This window comes from Schistocerca nitens, chromosome 6 (genome assembly GCF_023898315.1).
Source record: "Schistocerca nitens isolate TAMUIC-IGC-003100 chromosome 6, iqSchNite1.1, whole genome shotgun sequence".
In the NCBI taxonomy this organism is placed as follows: domain Eukaryota; kingdom Metazoa; phylum Arthropoda; class Insecta; order Orthoptera; family Acrididae; genus Schistocerca; species Schistocerca nitens.
The window spans coordinates 429,185,141-429,204,959 of NC_064619.1; the positions used below are offsets into that span (position 1 = coordinate 429,185,141).

Sequence of the window (19,819 nt, forward strand, 5' to 3'; positions counted from 1 at the left end):
GTGGAACGCCCCCGTCAGCCGATGATCTGCAAACACGCCAACCCCGGCGCGCACCTCCTTCTTTTTCGCCTCCCCCTTCTAAACGGTCTCACTCGCGCAAGTCACCTCTTTCTTGGTGGCGCATATTTGACACAACCTGCATTCCACACAGCCTTTCTGTTCTTACCCATCGTAAGTATGTAACGCAAATTTCGTCAACATGTACACTGGCTCCCTGCAGTTATTTTGCATGTGAAACATTTACGCGGTGGACGCACGTACGTGTATATCGATATTTCACATTAACAAACTTATAACTGGCGCTTACATCTGCATACACTGATGAGGCAAAAGACAGCGGAAACTGATCTCCTCCTGATTTCGTCACCGGCACGTGACGTGCTAAAGGAAGTAAACTATATGATCCACAGTATCTAGATACCTATAGATGGACAATACTTGTTCATGGATTGAACTCTTCAATGGACACTTCAAGTGAAGGGTTTAAATGTCCGTGGGACCAGTCCGTTCTTCCTTAAGAACATAAACCACAGACAGTATTCATGTTGAGCGCTTAGGTCCAAAGCGATGTCGACGTTCTAACTCAACATGGCGTTGTAACTCATTCCAGAGGAGCTCCATTTGGTTCGGGCCGGAACTCTGAGAAGACCATTCCGTTTTGGGATGTTATTTACAACACTTCACTGACTCAGACACTGCGTCCACAGAGTGCTTTGTTATGCTGATGCAACCATTTTCTGTGAACTCTTTCTCTACTCTACGCAGTACACTTTCCCAACGACAAAGACGAAATATATCCTCGAAATCTCATGTGACCAGCACTCCCAATAAAGTAACACAGAATTAATGCCAGAAAAATTGAAACAAAAAAATTTCAAATTTGTTTAAATTCTTAATGGGCCAAAATGCTGAGGTCATCGGTCCCTAGACTTACACGATACTTAAACTAACTTAAACTAACTTATGCTAAGAACACCACACACACCCATGCCCGACGGAAGAATCGAACCTCCGAGGGAAGAGGCCGCAGAATCCGTGAAAACGCCTCAAGCCACGGGCCACTCTGCGCGGCAAAACTGACAGTAACCTCCTTTCCACGTTCAGCCTTTTCTTTAGTGGAATAAGGAGCCACATCATATTCACATAAATCAGTGTCATACCGTAACATCACCTCATCTGTACTTCACTGACTGTCAGCACGAATGTCACGTAATGTTTTCTAGGTATGCGCCAAACCCAAATCCTTCCAGGGCGTATGCTGATGCATCACTCCAAATCTCATTCACCTGCTATCTGGTAGCGTCGCTCTGTAAAACTTGTAAAGCCCCGTTTAGCACTGGTTATGTGTGGTTTAAGAGGAGCTAGGAGCTACTCCACCATTGTAATCCATCCTTTTTTAATTCCATACACACGGTCATTCTTGTAGCGGGACTGGTGGTAGCACTTTGGAACTCGCAAGTGATTTCTTCTATTGATTTCATGCAATTTTTAGAACCATCCTCCGCATTTCTCGGCGGTCTCTGTTAGCCTGTACATGAGATATGCCTGTTCTTGGTTTAGATATGATTGTTCGTATTTGCGTTTTAGAGTCACATTACCGACAGTCAGCTTGGGCAGGTTTGGAAGGGTTGAATTGTCCGTAAGGGGTTTGTTACTAAGGCAGCAATGAAAGACTACTTTATTTAAAAGTCACTGAGTTGCCCTGACCGATCCATTCTGCGGCTTCTCTACTTACAACACAATCCTCCCGCCTCCGCCGACTGTCTTGACATGTAGTGGTCATTGACGTATTAAATGCTGTTGTCCGGATACTTTCGATCAGACAGTGTGTAAAGGTAGAGAAGAGACGAATGAGGATTCAGTCATAATTAGAACCACAAATTACTGCCTGGTGCATTGGACGGAAATTTCGGAAACGCTAAAACTGGTTGATTGTTCGCGTGAGACGTCGGTTCCATCAATGAAATCTGGTTGATGGACGATGCGACCACGAGTAGGTGACAAGGTGTTGTACGTCCACGCCTCATTCCCAGGTCGCAGGTTTCGACCGCACTGTAAAGCGGAGTAGGCGGCCATAGTTGGCAAATCTGAAGACAGAGTACAATGCTGGTATAGACACAAGTGTAGCGGAACAGACTGTGTAGCGCCCTTCGTTGAAGATGTAGCTCTGCTCGAATCCACCTCCTACGTGTTCCTGTTTTCACCTAACGATATTAGCAGTTACTGTCGCAGTGGGCTCGAAATAATCGAGGTGTGGAACGTTCCTTAATGAAGACGTGTAGTTTCTTGTTACAACAGGTCGAGTAACGCATCAGATACGCCGTCAGTTAGGCGACGCTGGCATGAAACATGCTCGAAGGCACCATACCAACTACGAAGTATATGAATATTATTTCAGACCACCCTATATGCTTGATGTCTTACCCGATGGCGGTGGTATCTTCCATCAGGAGCGGCTCCCCCCCCCCCCCCCCCCCCCCCCGACAGATGTTCGAGTCCTCCCTCGCGCATGGGTGTGTGTGTTGTCATTAGTATAAGTTAGCTTAAGTTAGATTAAGTAGTACGTAGGCCTAGGGATCGATGAACTCAGCAGTTTGGTCCCCTAATACTTACCACTAATTTCGAGATTTTTCCGGCAGGATAGCTGGTTGTTTCACAACGCCAGAGTCGTGCTACGGTGATACGAGCAACATGACAGTGAATACACGGTGACATCTTGGCCACCAAATTTTACCAGTCTGAACACGGCAGAATACATCTGGGACGCTATTGGGCGACGGTTCCGCCCTCAGACACAACTGGCCCTTGATGCCCGATAGCTCTGGGAACCTACCAAGAACTTTTCGAATTCATTCCACTATTAAGCAGATGGTTAAAATGGCTCCGAGCACTATGGGACTTAACATCTGAGGTCATCAGTGAACTAGAACTTAAAACTACTGAAACCTAACTAACCTATGGACATCACACACATCCGTGCCCGAGGCAGGATTCGAACCTGCGACCGTAGCAGTCACGTGGTTCCAGACTGAAGCGCCTAGAACCGCTCGGCCACAACGCCGGATATGAAGCAGATGCTGTTTCGGCTCATCGTAGTGCGCGCGCGCCTGTGCGTGTGTGTATGTGTGTGTGTGTGTGTGTGTGTGTGTGTGTCTGTGTGTGTGTGTGTGAGTGTGTGTGTGTGTTTGTGTGTGTGTACGTCAGCGTGAGTGCACGCAGACGTTCGGTTCATTAGGGACTATATATAGAATAAGTCGCGAAAAGTTAGGAGATGATTTAATTTTTGGTAAAATTTTGTATTACAATAACATCGAGTTCATAAAATTTGAGATGAAGCAAGCTATTAAGAATAAGTCGAGTTTCAGTGGTTTTGATCAAAATTTCTCATCGCCGTGTGCATGCACATCATGGCTGTCCTGTGTTTGTTGAAGATATTTGGAACACTGACTGAAAAAATTTGCAACTGCAAGTGATAGGAGCAGCAAACCAAACTCACGTCGATCTAACTTTGAGAGGACTGTCAGTCTGGTATCTCGAGTAACGGACCGCCCGTAGGAAGGGAACTGTGATATCGAGACCGGGTATATGTGATTTAGAGGATGTAGGCATAAGTATATGCAATATTAATTCCAGAAATTATAAAATTTAACTTTCAACTGTTCTAATTTAAAGATTTGAGTTAAAGTAATTGTATATATTTTAAAACAAATAATCTAACGGTGATCGTATTTGTTCAGGAACAAGGAAATTGTTGGCAACACATGCAATCTACGGATATGACCCACTACTATGCTATGTCCACCGTAAGAATGATTCATATAATGACGCAGACGTTACACTAATTATTCTTCCGCATTTGCTGAAAGCGTGTTGGATTTCGTTTCACACTGAATGGAAGCCAATCTGCCTGGACCACTGTCAAGTAGGATTCCAAGAATCTGTCGTATACTATAAGTTACGGGCACATCGATTCAGTGATAATACGAGACAACAGTTTTAGTGGCACATTTAAATCAGACAGCACTGGCCAGCCAGGTGTTCCAGCTAATCTCCAGGTATCAGAAAATATGAAGTTAGTACGTTAAAAAAAAAACATAGCAGAGAACAATATAGCTTTGAATGTAGTAAACAGAATACAGTAATACGTGGCAACACTCCAGCAATTCGCTTCTTAGGGGACCAAACGAAAAACATTACATGATCCCGTTCTTAGCTAACATAGTCCTGTAATCAAAGCAATAGTACTGAAAATCACTAACTTATAAGGGAGTAATTTTTTAGTGTCAGCTATCTTTTTTTTTTAATCTTATGGGACTTAACTGCTAAGGTCATCAGTCCCTAAGCTTACACACTACTTAACCTAAATTATCCTAAGGACAAACACACACACCCATGCCCGAGGGAGGACTCGAACCTCCGCTGGGACCAGCCTCAGATTTCCTTCCATATCCGAATGCTAGGAGTACATTTCAGTAGTGGAACAGTCATCTGCTACTTTGCTAACGAGGCGATGACCAACAGAATCCACGAAGCCACCCAGGTGCCACAGTTTCTCCTGTCCTTTCATGACGTGCTCTTCTGCATCCGGCCACCGTTCGGCAGTGATGTGTTACGAGCCTCCAGCTTCTCTGGAAACTTAAAAGTTTTGTCATTTCACGTGACAAATCCCTTAACTTATGTCCAGATCAATTCTATTGTAAATCACACCACTGCATCTTTCGTAAAGGTAGAGCAACCTCTTGAAGAAGGAATATGCAGTCTCCGTTGTAAAATGGTTTTTTATTTATTCAATTTGTGACGCTTTTCACTCTCAAAGGAGCGTCATCAGACATCCGGTAAAACACTAGTGCACTACTGGCTGGTGTACAGAAAGTGCCGCAGTGTCTTGCCCGTGGCCCTCGAGAGTTTTTACCAGATGTCTGATGATGATCCTGTGAGGCTGAAACGCGCCACAAATTAAATAAATGAAAAACCACTTTGCAACCGAGACTACCTATTCCTTTTCGATCAGTTCTATAGGTTTCAGGTTACAGTGGTAAGGTAGGAACTGTAAAACAATAATATTTTTACGTTGTGCTCGATGCCGAGAAAATTATTGTTTTCCATGTTTCCACGACGCTTATCACTTTGGCTCGTGTGGAACCACATATGTGGTACTAAGGAATGGACATAGCCCAAATAAATAGTTTATGAATTTTTATTTTAGTCACAAAAGTTGAATTTATTACGTTTTCTTAATTTAAACAAACTGTATTAACCATCACTTATAAAATATGGATAAATAACAGTTTATATCTACAATGAAAATTAGAGATCTTTGTGTGATATACAATTATAAACAAGAAGCCACGGTTTTCACAAAAAATGGTGACAAGATTTATGTGAATTAGCATATATTTAATGACTTTTATAATTATATGATATGGGTACTTGAACTAAACGAAAAAATAAAACATTTGAGGTTGGAGCCAGTGATGCCCAGAATACCCGAGTATCTTTTGTCCAACATTACCGATTGAGCCCGACATCTCCTTCACAAAATCTCACCATTATGTAGGTGCAAAAGTTCCTCGAAGAACTTCAAAGCCAATTATCTCTGTAAACTCGTGAAAAACATTACGATGACGTTTTTCTCGCCATTTTTAACCGTGTTCCACTCAGTTGTTTCATAAAAAAGCAGGAAACGTCGTCAGTCACTTTCACAGTATGTATTAACAGCGTGACTATCACATACACCGCATAATAATAGCGTTCACCGAGTCTGCGACTGCACACTAGATTTCAAATAAAATTTACGTAGCTATAGTATTATTAAGAAAAACGTTGATGGCTGTTAACACATTAGAATATCTTAAAGTTTCATTTACAGTAGCAAAAGTAATAAGATACCTAATACGTCAGTAGGACCTACTTCCAACAGCTTAAGAACACCAGTGTACGAGTGCTACGGCTGCTGACCAGTCATCGCGTTTGTGTTTGTATGTATCAGGTTTAATCCTATGATGACTGAAGTTCTTTTTATACTCAGTCAGATACATACCTGTATATTAACAAAAAATTAAAAAAATTTAGGGAGCTTACACTGCCGTGTACCATTTGTATAAAAATTACTGTTCATATTTCTCTCGAACTATGTCCTTATGACCATTGGTGCAAAGCTGTTCCCTAATATTCCCCATATGTCAGATCTCCAGAATTACAAAACAGAGGTTCAAGAAAACCTCGCATATCTTCCAAAACGTCCCCTCGGCATGTCTACCACATTTTACTATGAGAGGATACCTACATGTGACGAACCTACACGCGACTGAGCATCTCCTGTCATGTCTACTCATGAAGAATTGGAAACTAAGGAGCACTACTCTGAAGTTGGGAGCCGTCTTGTATTTGATGAGGCTTACAGATAACTGCTCTTCCCCAGAACCATCCCTACAAACGTCAGTCTTCCATTTAGCTTCTTTCCTCCTGATTTTATTTGTTGGTCTCATTTCTGTTCGCTTCTTGCATCTGTTCATGTTTAAAGAGCGGACATAAATACCAACAGGTGCAATTTCGTCCAACTCTCACTGCATTTTGTCACGATCTTTCTCTTCCGACTGCATTTCTAACTAAACAACAGCATCGTTAGCGAACAATCTAAAACTGCTGTTTACCGCCTATTATAAGTAGTACATGTATATTGACGACATCTACAGTTCTGTTACGGTTCCATAGAGCAGTCCCGATATTACTTTTACTGTGTGATATAACGTACAGTGTTCTTTGAGTGAAAAATTCATCAGGACCGTCTGTTATCTGTAAAGATACTCTTCATAATGAGACATTAGTTGTCATATTAGAATGTGGTACAATATCGACAGCCTTTCAAAAATATAGACTTATGAAATGAATGTCCACCTGTATTTATAGTTTGCTTTACTTGCTACCTATTAACAAAACGTGTTGTGTGTGATGTCTTGTTACACAGACACAGACGTTTTGTATTATCGAACTTCCATTTTATTTCTTCAGAATAACATACAAGCATCCAGTCTTAGATTTTTGAAGACCTTTATGCTCTCGGTTACCATGGTACCTGCAAATACGTGCCGAGTAAGTGGATTAAGGACAGAAAAAACCCAGCGCGGTTCAATAACAAAATTTATTAAATTCTAGGAAAACAGACATTGCTGGACTCTCGGTTAAAATAAAATCTAACAGAAATATGGACACACAAACGTTAGAAAAAATACCTGTGTCTATAAGAGGGCCGATGCGCGAGACACACAACTTCCATCGCCACATCTTTGCGAAAGATCTCGATGAGTCCTAAGAAACTCTGCTCATATGTAGAATCACGGACTGCTTTCATACGCTTTCAAAAACTCATTCATGCAGGCGGATCGTGCAGACGTACCATCGGTTAATCGTCGCAGATTGGCGTATGGAGGACCTAGAAGTAGGCACTCCTGGCGATGGAAAGCAGTAGAATAAGTCGTCAGGATTATATGGAATCCCGGTTCAGTTTTACGGAGAGTAGTCTTTGGGACTGGCTCAATACTTACGTTATATTTATCATGAACCGCTTGCCAAGCGAAAAGTCCCAAGTGGCCGGAAGAAAACGCATATAAAAATGATACAAGAACGGATCCGCAAAGTTACAGGCCGATATAACAAAGTCGATTTGCTGCAACATTGTACAGCATGATCTAAATTCGAATGCAATAAGTTTCTTTCTCAGATAAAGGCTTCTATCCTTAATTCAACGTGGATTTAGAAAGCCGGCCGTGATGGGCGAGCGGTTCTAGGCGTTTCAGTCTGGAACCGCGCGACCGCTACGGTCGCAGGTTCGAATCCTGCCTCGGGCATGGATGTGTGTAATGTCCTTAGGTTAGTTAGGTGTAACTAGTTCTAAGTTCTAGGGGACCATTTTTTTGATTTAGAAAGCATCGATCCTGCGAACTCGTGTTGACGTTCTCTCACGTGATATCCTACCATCTATGGACAAATGGCAACAGATAGGATCCCTATTTCCAGATTTTCGGAAAGCGTTTTACAAAGTGCTACACTGGCGACTGATAACTGAGGTCCGAGCATGCTGAACAGGTGTGGCCCGACGACTTTTTAAGCAACATAACCCAGTACGTTGCTAGGGTCGGCAAATGATCATGGGAGACGAAAGAGAGTCAGTAGTGCCCCAGGGCAGTCTGATAGGACCGCTTTTGTTCTCTACAGACGTAACTGGTCAGACGGATGTGGTGAAGAGCGATCGGCTACTGTTTGCTATAGTGGACAGGGAAATATCGTCTTTGAGTCACTGTAGAAGACGGTAAGTGGATTTGGACTGATTTTCTATTTGATGTAATGAATAACAATTTACTCTAAATTACGATAAATTAATTAACATGAGTAGGAAAACCATATATAATTTTCGAATTCAGTATAGTGGTGTCCCTCTTACACATTGAAGTCGATTATGTTTCTAGGCGTAACGCTGCAAAGGGACATGAAAGGGAACAACAACATAAAGTCAGTTGTAGGGATGACTAGTAGGTGCAATTTAATGATTTGAGGAGAGCATACAAACTGTGTCTGTGCAGCAAGTAACGCGTTTGCCTGGGGAGAAATAGCCGTCACTCCGTGTTGCAGGATTTCGGACCAGACGCTGCGGTCGCAGTTCCTGGCTTACTTCAGCTTCACGCCTTCCAACAGCGCACAGGCCGCCGGCTTCCAAGCTCGCGGTGGGCGCAGGATCGAGCACACCGGTGAGTACAGGTAGACATGTGTTCTCCAGTCTCTTACGTCCTGCTGCTTTGTTATCACGTTACAGGGAGCGATCCAAAGTGCTTAGGACTGAAACCGTTGTTGTATGTGTCGTCTTCAGTCCTTCGACGGGTCTGATGCTGTTGTCCCCGCTGTTATGTCCCGTAAAAGCCTCTTCATCTACGAACAGCTACTGCAATCTTCATTCATTTTCAAGTGCTTATCATATACCAAATTGATATTTCATTCATGTCTCGCGATATGTTCTGGGAAGCTATACACTGTTTAAGTCAAGCAGTGACTTAAGCTTCACTCCTTCCACTGCCCCCACTTCGATTCCGTAACTCTTTATCGGTTAATCAATCTGCCCATCCGATCATCACCATACTTATGTAGCACCAAATTCCAAAAATTTCAACTTTCTTCTTGTCTGAACTGCCTATCATCCTCGTCTCACTTCCATACAAAGCTACACTCCAAACTAATACCTCCAAGAAAGACTTAATTTTATATAAGATATTAACAAATTACTCTTTTTAAGAAACGCTCGTCGTGATATCGTTATTCTGCATTCAGTATTCCTTCTACTCCAGCCAACATCAATTATTTTACTGTCCAAATAGAATTACTCAATCACTTGTTTTACTGTGTCATTTCCTTATCTTTATTTCCTTCACAATATCCTCATTTAATTCAAGTACATTCCATTATCCTCATTTTACTTTTATTGCTGTTCATCTTATAACTTGTAATCAAGATGTAATCATTCCGTTTAACTGCTCTCCCAAGTCTTTTGCCATCTCTCAAACAATTGCAGTGTCATCGATATGCTTCTCCAATGGTTCAAAGGGCTCTGAGCACTATGGGACTTAACATTTGAGGTCATCAGTCCCCTAGAACTTAAACCTAACTAACCTAAGTACATCACACAAATCCATGCCCGAAGCAGGATTCGAACCTGCGACCGTAGCAATCGCGCTGTTCCGGACTGAAGCGACTAGAACCACACGGCCACCGCGGCCGGCGATATGCTTCTCCCTCAACTTTATTCCTAATTTATCTTGGTATCCTTTACTGCTTACTCGATGTACAGAATTAATACTGTGGGCCGGCCGGCGTGACCGAGCGGTTCTAGGCGCTTCAGTCTCTGCATCACCCTTTAACCATGGAAGTTATTCCATAATGTCCTAAAACATGTCCTACCATCCTGTACCTTTTTCCTGTCGTTGTTTTCCTTATATACCTTTCCTCACCGATTCTCTGGCGAACTTACTCCTTCCTTACTTCATCATTCCACCTAATTTTCAACCTTATTCTGTAGCATTATCTACTTTTTCCGTTTTTCTCACAGTCCATGTTTTACTACTACTGAATGCTGTACTATAACCGTACATTCTCAGAAACTTTTTCCTTGCATTTATTAAGGCCTATGTCTGACGATAGTACAGTTTTTCGCCAGGAATACCCTTTTTCCAGTGCTAAACTGCTTTTTATATCCTTTTTGATCCGTCTGTCATGCGTTATTTTGCTGCCAACTTAAGCTACTTCGTTATCACTAATCCTGATGTTTCTCGTTGTTCTCAAAAAAAAAAAAAAAATGGCTCTGAGCACTATGGGACTTATCTTCTGAGGTCATCAGTCCTCTAGGACTTAGAACTACTTAAACCTAACTAACCTAGTGACATCACACACATCCACGTCCGAGGCAGGATTCGAACCTGCGACCGCGCTATTCTCATTTCTGCTGCTTCTAACTATTTTCGTCTTTCTTCGATTTACTCTCAGTCCAAATTCTGTAATCATTAGACTGTTCATTCGATTCAGAAGATCTCGTAATTATTCTTCACTTTTACTGAGGACAACAGTGCAATCAGCGAATCTTAATCTTATCTCTTATATTCCTTCAACCTAAATATTTATTCCACACCAGGACCTTTCTTTTATTTCCGTCATTGCTTCTTCGATATATAGATTGAACAGCTGGGGCGAAAAACTATGTTCATTTTTACGCTCCTTTTAATACGATCATTTTTTCTTGGTCTTCCACTCTCATAGTTTCCTCTTGGCTCCTGTATCTGAGGTATGTTATACGTCTTTCCCTATAGCTTACCGCTAATTCTCTCAGAATTTCTAACATCTTACATAATTAGGTTTTAGCAGATGCATGTTTACAGATGGTGGTAGTATCGCGTACACAGCGAATAAAAGGGCAGTGCAATGCCGGAGCTACCATCTGTACTGAGACGATTCATGTCAAAATGTTTGCGACGTAATTATGGCCTCACGACAGAAGTTAACAGACTTTGATGGTGGTGGTGGTAAGTTCCTATCGGACCAAACTGCTGAGGTCATCTGTATCTAGGCCTGCTCGCTACTTAATCCAAGTTAATCTAACTTACGCTAAGAACAATGCACACATCCATGCCCGAGGGAGGAATCGAACCTCCGACAGGGTGCAGCCGCAGGAATCGTGGCAAGGCGCCCTAGACCACGCAGCTACCCCGCGCAACAACAGACTTTGAACGTGAACTGGTAGTTGGAGCTAGACCCATGGGACATTCTATTTCGGACATTGTTGGGGAATTAAACATTCCGAAATATACAGTGTCAAGAGTGTGCTGAGAATATCAGATTTCAGGCATTGCGTCTCACCTCAGCAACGCAGTGATCGACGGCGTTCACTTAACGACTGAGACCAGTTAAACAACTGCAGAATTCGATGTGCGACGTACTACGAACGAATGCGTTATGACAGTGCGGGGAAATTTGACGTTAACAGGCTATGGCGGCAGATGACCGACGAGGGTGCTTTTGCTAACAGCATGACATCAGCTGCAGCGTATCTCCTGGGCTCGCGACCATATCGGTTGAATCCTGGGCGACTGGAAAACTGTGACCTGATCAGATGAGTGCCGATTTCAGTTGATAAAAGATGATGGCAGGGTTCCAGTGTGTCACAGACCCCATGAAGCCATAGACCTAAGTTGCCAACAAGCCACTGTGTCCCAGTGGACTCTGGTCCAACTGAACCAATCACTGACTGGAAATGGTTGTGATGAGCTAGTTGCAGACAATTGGCAGCAAACGATGCGCCATGTCACAGGACAACTATGCGCGACTGATTTGAAGTGCATTGTGGACACTTAGAGCGAATGATCTGGCCATCCAGATCGCCCGTTATGAATCCTAGCGGGCATTTATCGAGAGATCAGTTCGTGCACCAACTCCTGCACCGGCAACACTTTCGCAGTTATGGACGGCTATAGAGGCAACACTGTTCAATATTTCTGCAGATGACCTTAGATTATTCGTTGAGTCCATGCCACGTTGAGTTGCTGCAGAACGCCGGGAAAAGGAGTTCTGTCACAGGTATTAGCAGGTATCCCATGAGTTTTTCCCCCTCAGCGTATATTTTGTAGCTAAGCTGCCGCCAGTTATTTTAAGCATTTACTTTAAAGTTTTTGTCATCTCGAATATGAGCAATCGATATATCCCTGCCCTGTGTCTAATTCACGATATAATCATACAAAATGTCAACCAGATGTCTGTACGATTTTGTTCTGCATGGTAGATGTGTAGTGGACTGACAAGGCAGCCAGTCCACAGTGACGGGTAGCCGAAAGGGCACACGTACACACACGCCGACTGGCGCGAAGTCTGGAACAGGATTCGTAATGAATGTGATAAAGAAAAAAACGTAGCTACTAGAACACTTTTATATCGTCCTTTGGTATACAGCATTCTTGATGATACAAGTGAGACTATCTTGAGATACATGCAATGGTACAAATGGCGCCTTGCTAGGTCGTAGCCATTAACTTAGCTGAAGGCTATTCTAACTGTCTCTCGGCAAATGAGAGAAAGGCTTCGTCAGTGTAGTCGCTAGCAACGTCGTCGTACAACTGGGGCGAGTGCTAGTCCGTCTCTGGAGACCTGCCGTGTGGTGGCGCTCGGTCTGCGATCACTGCGAGTGGCGACACGCGGGTCCGACATGTACTAATGGACCGCGGCCGATTTAAGCTACCACCTAGCAAGTGTGGTGTCTGGCGGTGACACCACAAGATGGCAGTCCGGTCAACAGACAATCATGCCACTGATGATGTCAGGGCACCTATGAAACGAGATAGCGTTTGCCGGGTGGTCCCGTGTTTTGGTTGGCAGGAGAGCCAACACCGTGTTAGTAGAGGAGGCCGAAAGGCACGCGTTTTAGCTCACGCAGGCTGGCGTGAGGTCTGGAACAGGACAAGGAAATTAGAATTTAGAAAAAAGGACGTAGCTGCTGGAATAATTAACTTTAATCCATTAATGGTGAACGTCGGTCTGAACGGTACATGTTTCACAATATCAATAGTAACTGATAATGGCGCCTTGCTAGGTCGTAGCAAATGACATAGCTGTAGGCTATGCTAAACTATCGTCTCGGCAAATGAGAGCGTATTTTGTCAGTGAACCATCGCTAGCAAAGTCGGTTGTACAACTGGGGCGAGTGCTAGGAAGTCTCTCTTGGCCTGCCGTGTGGCGGCGCTCGGTCTGCAATCACTGATAGTGGCGACACGCAGGTCCGACGTATACTAACGGACCGCGGCCGATTTAAAGGCTACCACCTAGCAAGTGTGGTGTCTGGCGGTGACACCACATCCCGCGTCCACAGTCGCTGTGTACATAGTTACAGACGGTGCAGTAGCGCACAGAGAATATGCCTAACGGAAGCAAGACGCTACCAAACGGATGTGGTCCCATACCTATGTGTGAATCGCTGTGTTGTTTGTCGGATATGGCGACAGTTTATAGTGACCAAAACTGTATCCCGAAGACCAGGGTAGGGTCGACGACGTGTGACGTCAGAAGAGACGACCATCATTTAACTGTAAGTGCACGACAGTATCGTCTTAGTACTGCACGGCAACTGGCAGTTGAGCTCGCAGCACTGGACACACGATGCAAACGGTATGCAGAAGGCTTCGGCAGCGTGGCCTTTTTTGTCGGAGACCTGTTGTTTGTCTACCTCTGACGCGTCTTCACAGAAGGGAACGTCTAGTCATCAACATGCTACCTGGGCGGTCGAACAGTGGGCCGCTGTTGTTTCCCGATGTAGTCTGTTCTCGATGGATTCGCATCTGGAGGGAACGTGAAACAGGACTTCGGGACTCGAACACTGTGGAAAGAGACCGATATCGAGGAGGATCCCAAACGGTGTGGACAGAGATTATATTTAGCATTTGAGCCCCTATTCATGAAATTGAACGGGTGACTCGACAAGGTTTAACTGCTGTCAGGTATCGTGGCCAGGTCTTGGGACCACATTTGCAGTTGTCGCGAGGTGCTCAGATTTTGTATTGATGGACGATAATGCTCGACTTTATAGAGCACGGCCGGCCGAAGTGGCCGCGCGGTTCTGGCGCTGCAGTCTGGAACCGCGAGACCGCTACGGTCGCAGGTTCGAATCCTGCCTCGGGCATGGATGTGTGTGATGTCCTTAGGTTAGTTAGGTTTAACTAGTTCTAAGTTCTAGGGGACTAATGACCTCAGCAGTTGAGTCCCATAGTGCTCAGAGCCATTTTTTATAGAGCACGAGCGGTTATTGTTTTCTTGGAAACGGACAATATTGCACGCATGGCGTGTCCTGCTCGTTCTCCCAATTTGAATTCCATACAGTATGTATCGGATGCACTATGGATATAGCTTGCATCACGTCAGCACCAACAAACACTTTTCAAGACTGCGAGCAGACTGATGACTTCATTCACAGCATGCCCCATCGTTGTCAGGCTCCTATTGCTGTCAGAGGGGGTAGCACCCCCATACTGATAACATTGACCAGTTGTCGGAATGCGTGTGCAAATCCGTTAAGTTGGAAGAAAAGAAGAACTTTTTAGTCTGCGTTATGCATGTTGCCGTTATTTGCGTTCTGAATTCTTTGCTTTGTTTCTACTTTGCTAACACCTGTTTACATTACTTTGTGGCAAAATAAAAGCTCCAGATGTCTACGCGCAGGTCAAGCAACTCCGGTAAATTACAGGTGGTGATATTTGATGCGATGTTAGCGCTCGATAAAGTAACAGATGTGCTCCACTGGGTTCATATCACGCCAATTTAGTTGCCACAAGCTGAATGTGTGTCCACTATCACGGTCCTAAGAACATTATAGCACGATTATGTGTTGCGAGATAGACATTATCCTGCTGAAAAATGCCATCGCTGTCTGGGAAGACGTCTAGCAATAAAGTTTATGTAAACCACAAACGCAATGGTACCTTCCATTATTACCACAGGTCCATGGACGCTCAGGTAAATAGATCCTGCTGAAAAATATTTCCCCCACCGGCCAGCGCCCGTTTGAAGCAGCTGTTTATTTACACAACGGCATATCATGTCACTAACACCGACCCGATCTAACAGTAAACGTTATTCACACGACAAGGTGTCATGTTTACACTGATCTACTGTCCAATCTAGAAGATCGTGTGATCACTGCAATAGCGACTGATGATGTCGCTGGGCCAGGAAGGGAACATTTTTGGGCCGTCTGACAAGGAGCCCCATGTTCGACATTGTTCGGTGAACAACTTGCTTTGAGACACAGTGTCAGCAGTAGCACTGTTCTCTGTCGTTAGATCTGCAAAAGATCGCCGCTTATCCTGCTTTATAGAAGGGATATTCCTCCGACCTCGACGTTCGTTCATGAGCCGTGGACGTCTAACGGCCTTGCGTCTACACGTGGGTTCGCTCTCCTTCAACCTCTTTCCATAGATGCGCAAAACGGCAGCACGCAAGAAGACGACCAAATTTCGGTCTTTGAGATTCTCGTTCCGTGGTCTTGAGCTATAGCTATCTACCCTTACGTTAGTGAACTTCCACATTTGCGACCCTTAAACTTGCGTGAACGAATCGCCATTCATCTCAGATCTGTTTATATATAGGGTCCGAGAAAAAGACCTCTCGTACTTCATAAGGTAGATTCAAACAAACAAACAAAGATGCAGAGAAACTACTTTTATTTCTGAACATTTAACATTAGTTCGTTTTAAAAATCATGCCTGGTAAATGGCGTCCTCAGTTGGTGACATACTGACGACGTCCTTTCTAGAATTCCGTAGGAATGGCAGCCACTTCCTGGACGAATACCTGCTTAAGTGCTTCCTGGGTTGTGGGACGATGTCAATATACGAGAACCTTTAAGTGTCCCCAAAGAAGAAAAATCACAAGGTGATGGATGAGTGAACCCGGTGGCCCGCCGATGACTCCCTGCGAAGAGAGAAGGCATCCGGAAAATAACTATCTCAAAACTTCTAGAGAAAGCCCAAATGTGTGAGCTGGGCTCTATCTTGTTGGAAGCAGACTTACCTCTTCATGATCCTCCATATGCTGTTTAACTTAGGTAGGATGGAGGTCACTGTCCTGTGATAGTAGTGATGTAATCATTACCGTTAACTCCTCGTAAAAATAAGAACCTCACACATCAAATTCAACGAAGACGTGTCAAAGTGTCTCACAGTGAGTCAAAGGGGACTTTGGTGAAGTTTCTAAGAGTTTTATCTGACACTTACTGGAAATTTTATTCAGTTACGGTAACTGACATGTGTAAGTGGGCGTCATCAGGAGAAATTGAAACAGCGCCAAGAGGGATGTTCTGAAGAATTTCTTCAAGCACAGCTCCATGAGTTAGAAAATCTCTCTCATTTAATTACTGGGTAACCCTCATTTTGTATGGATGCAGGTGAAGATCTCTGAGCAAGATCCTTCTCACATTACTATCAGACAGTTAAATGTTATCTGTATGTTTACGTGCTGAACTCCTTGGAGACACTCTCACACGTGCCATATTTTCCAGCGTTATTGTTCTCCGAGGTCGGCCAGCAAATTTTCTTTTTGGTGCACAACCTAATGTTCTAAACTTTGATACCCAAACACGAATAGTTTTGCTCTCAGAAGCAGACGCAAGTCAATCAAGCTTGAAGAGAAAGCGAAAAGTTCGCTGAGTGGCAATCGCAGAACCACCATTACAAATCTACACCTCCACTACAGTTGCACGATGCTCACCCAGCCCACCACTTTAGCCTAATGACAATGGCGCTTGCACCGTTATCGACCGATATAACCTCCACATCAGTATCTCCAACACAACTCATTCAGCGACCTCTCCAAATACGGGAGGTCTTTTTGCAGGACCCTATTCTTCCCCTACATCCCGGGAACATCACCAGCCAGCGATCAGTCTGGTGATGGGCAATGGTTTTGACTTGTCATTCGTTTTAACTACTCATTCTAATAGCGTCCATAGACTCCTTTAAAAAAAATCAAATGCTAGCATACAATCACTGAAGTATTTTGAAAAACTTGTGCAGTAAACTTTTGTATATTGTAGAATACGACGACACATCCTAGAAGAACATAGTTAGCTGGGAATCAACCATCGAACAGAGGCGTTTCATAAACTGAGATTTTTCCGTGCTGCAATAAAACGGGTGCCTTCATATTCAGTATCCTCTTGTTACGTTCTGACTAGTTATGTCAGCTTAGTATCTGAATCGTATCACCTGGACACGGTTCAGTTGACGTCTGCTCTTTAGTCCTTTGAGGGAGACTAATTCCCGCCCGCTGGCACGTGATCCCGCGAGAGTATGAAAGGGCCCGCCGGGCGCACAGTTAACGTGACCGCGGTGGCTCGGGGCCAGCGACTCCACCATCCTCCAGCCCTTCCTCGCGGCTATCAGGGAATGGCGGAGCCGGCCCTGGCTGCCGTCCAGGGCCCACGGCAGCTTTGCTCTCCGCCTCCACATCGCCATCCATCCAGCACTACTGCGCTGCAGGCAACCCCTTCTCGGACGCTGCGGTGCTGGCTGGCACACACACACACACACACACACACACACACACACACACACACACAAGCAGTGAATCCTTTCTTCTTCCCTCATTTTGTGTCTCTGTCCTTCATGGACGAGACAGAATGCCTGTTCCGACTTAACATTCAGAGTTGTCCCCATTTTTTCCTAGGTCTTCCAAAGTCTCTTCTTCCTAAAGGCATTTCATAGAGCCTTATATGCTTTGGCAATCTATCTTCATTCATTCCGTTAATACGTTCTTTCGACTAGCTTCTGTAATCATTCACCTTTTCTCCAATGTTATAAAAATTATCATGTGTTCCTATGTCATCGTTACGTATTATTTCTTACCTTCATCATCCTTATCCTTTCTTAAAAATCTCATTTATGTTACTTGGATCTTACTCATCACCTGTGTAAGCACTCAAGTCTCACGCCTGTAAATTAAAAACTTTCTGAAGCCAAGATTGTTGTACATTTATACGCTATCTAATGTGCATCTTCAATGTTTACATCATATCCAGGTAACGTAAATAGATTGTGTACTTAGATTTTCATGACATAACAATCATCTGAGCACGCTACGTATCACATGGCCATTTACACAAGATGCTGTTTGATTTTATATGTTTTATCTACGACAAACCTTTGTGTAATGTGCTACATTTTATTCACTAACATGACAACTTGACGTGATGTTACAACTCAAAATAAACGAGTTTAATAACAAAAAATTTTGAAGACCTGTACATAACAACACAGTTTGTCAATATCGGTTCTTTTAAATAAAGATATATTTATGTGATCTTGGCTTTAGAAAGTTTTAACCAAGGAGAACAGATTGTTTCTTCTGATATCTCAACGTGAGAAAATTCAATTTATACGTTAAAAGTAGTATTGTCATTACTTTACACATTTTGATTGCTGTGTCCATTCACGTCTTGTTATTTAACGTTCTGTTCATAGCACTAAACATGTGTACAAAACGTGCATCGTTAGTTCCAATATCTCGATGTTCATTGTAACATATCTACTCCTAGACCTCATAAATGAAAGATTACACCGGTAGTTAACATCTGTCAATGTTTTATTCAAATCCAGGATGCATTTCGGACCCTGGATCCATCGTCACGTGCACATCGTCCTAATAGATAATTTAGTTCTGCTCTTGAGTGGCATAAAATGAATTTACCTATTAGGGAAGCTTAGACGCTAGGTTTTGTGTTTCGCGAAAATATGGTGAGAATCAGTGAAATATTTATCACACAATCAAGGAAGAACAGTTTTAACCTTTTCACTGCAGCAGCCGTTGGTTTATCCTTTCGTCACGTCACTGAAGCTCCCCATTTTGTACGACAAAAAAATTTATCACTTACTGTCTATAAAATGAGTACTAACAAATTGATATATGTCAGGGATAAATTTAAAATAAATCTTTAAAATTGCTTAAATAGTTATGTCTGTTCATTTACATAGATTCAGGCTTTTTTTGATTCTGTGGAGGTAGATTTCCAGTTGTTCTAACATATTTAGCATCTGGCCATTAGCTTCAGTGTGTAGTACTACCAAATTGTTTATGTCATGTTCATAATGCACTCGTTTTCCAGCATATGCTGTGCAATAACTAATTTGGTAAAGCGGTCGAGTCTGAAACATTTAATGGTTTCTTGGAAAATAAATTTTGAAATTCCTTCTTGTTTTCTCCATGTAGAAGTCAAGAGAACAGGGGCCTGTACATTATAAACTCCACTGATCTTGAATTTTTTGCAGTCTGTTTCTGTTTTGCGGGCTAGTAAGTGTACCAACTTACTATCAGTCAAGAATTCAATTGTTCAACTGCTTTTTTTAAAAAGAGTTTAGAAACTTCTTTGTGATATGGGGCCTGGGCATGGGATGCAGGCAGATATTTTCTCTTTTTTCACAATGTGCCATTTTTTGTTTTATTTTTCGTATATTTTTGCTTCTAAATTATCAACTGTTTTTTCTATGTAAGCCATGTTCGTGGATGTTCTTTTTATTGTGTCCAATGCTATTCTGAGGCTGTTTTCTTGTGACTCAAGTGACTGTATTCTGTGTAGGATGCACCTAAGGCCAGCATGTTTGTGTGCAGTGGCATTATATGATGAATTATCTATTGTTATGTCTGTATATGTCTTTTTCTCTCTGCATGCTGAACTTATGTCTTTGTTGGAGCTGGTGATTCTAAGATTCAAGATATTTATTCTTTTTTTCCCTTATGTTCTACTACGAAT

The 19,819-nt window shown here is 43.1% G+C and overlaps 1 protein-coding gene across 1 annotated transcript in view; it reads left to right on the forward strand.

Annotated features, from left to right (window-relative positions):
- LOC126263389 (uncharacterized) overlaps positions 1-19,819 on the forward strand; it is a 285,649-nt gene that overhangs the window by 105,991 nt on the left and 159,839 nt on the right. Inside the window, exon 5 of the mRNA XM_049960483.1 lies at positions 8,629-8,744. Within this exon, the coding sequence (XP_049816440.1) occupies positions 8,629-8,744 (116 nt within the window). The remainder of the gene's footprint in view (positions 1-8,628; positions 8,745-19,819) is intronic.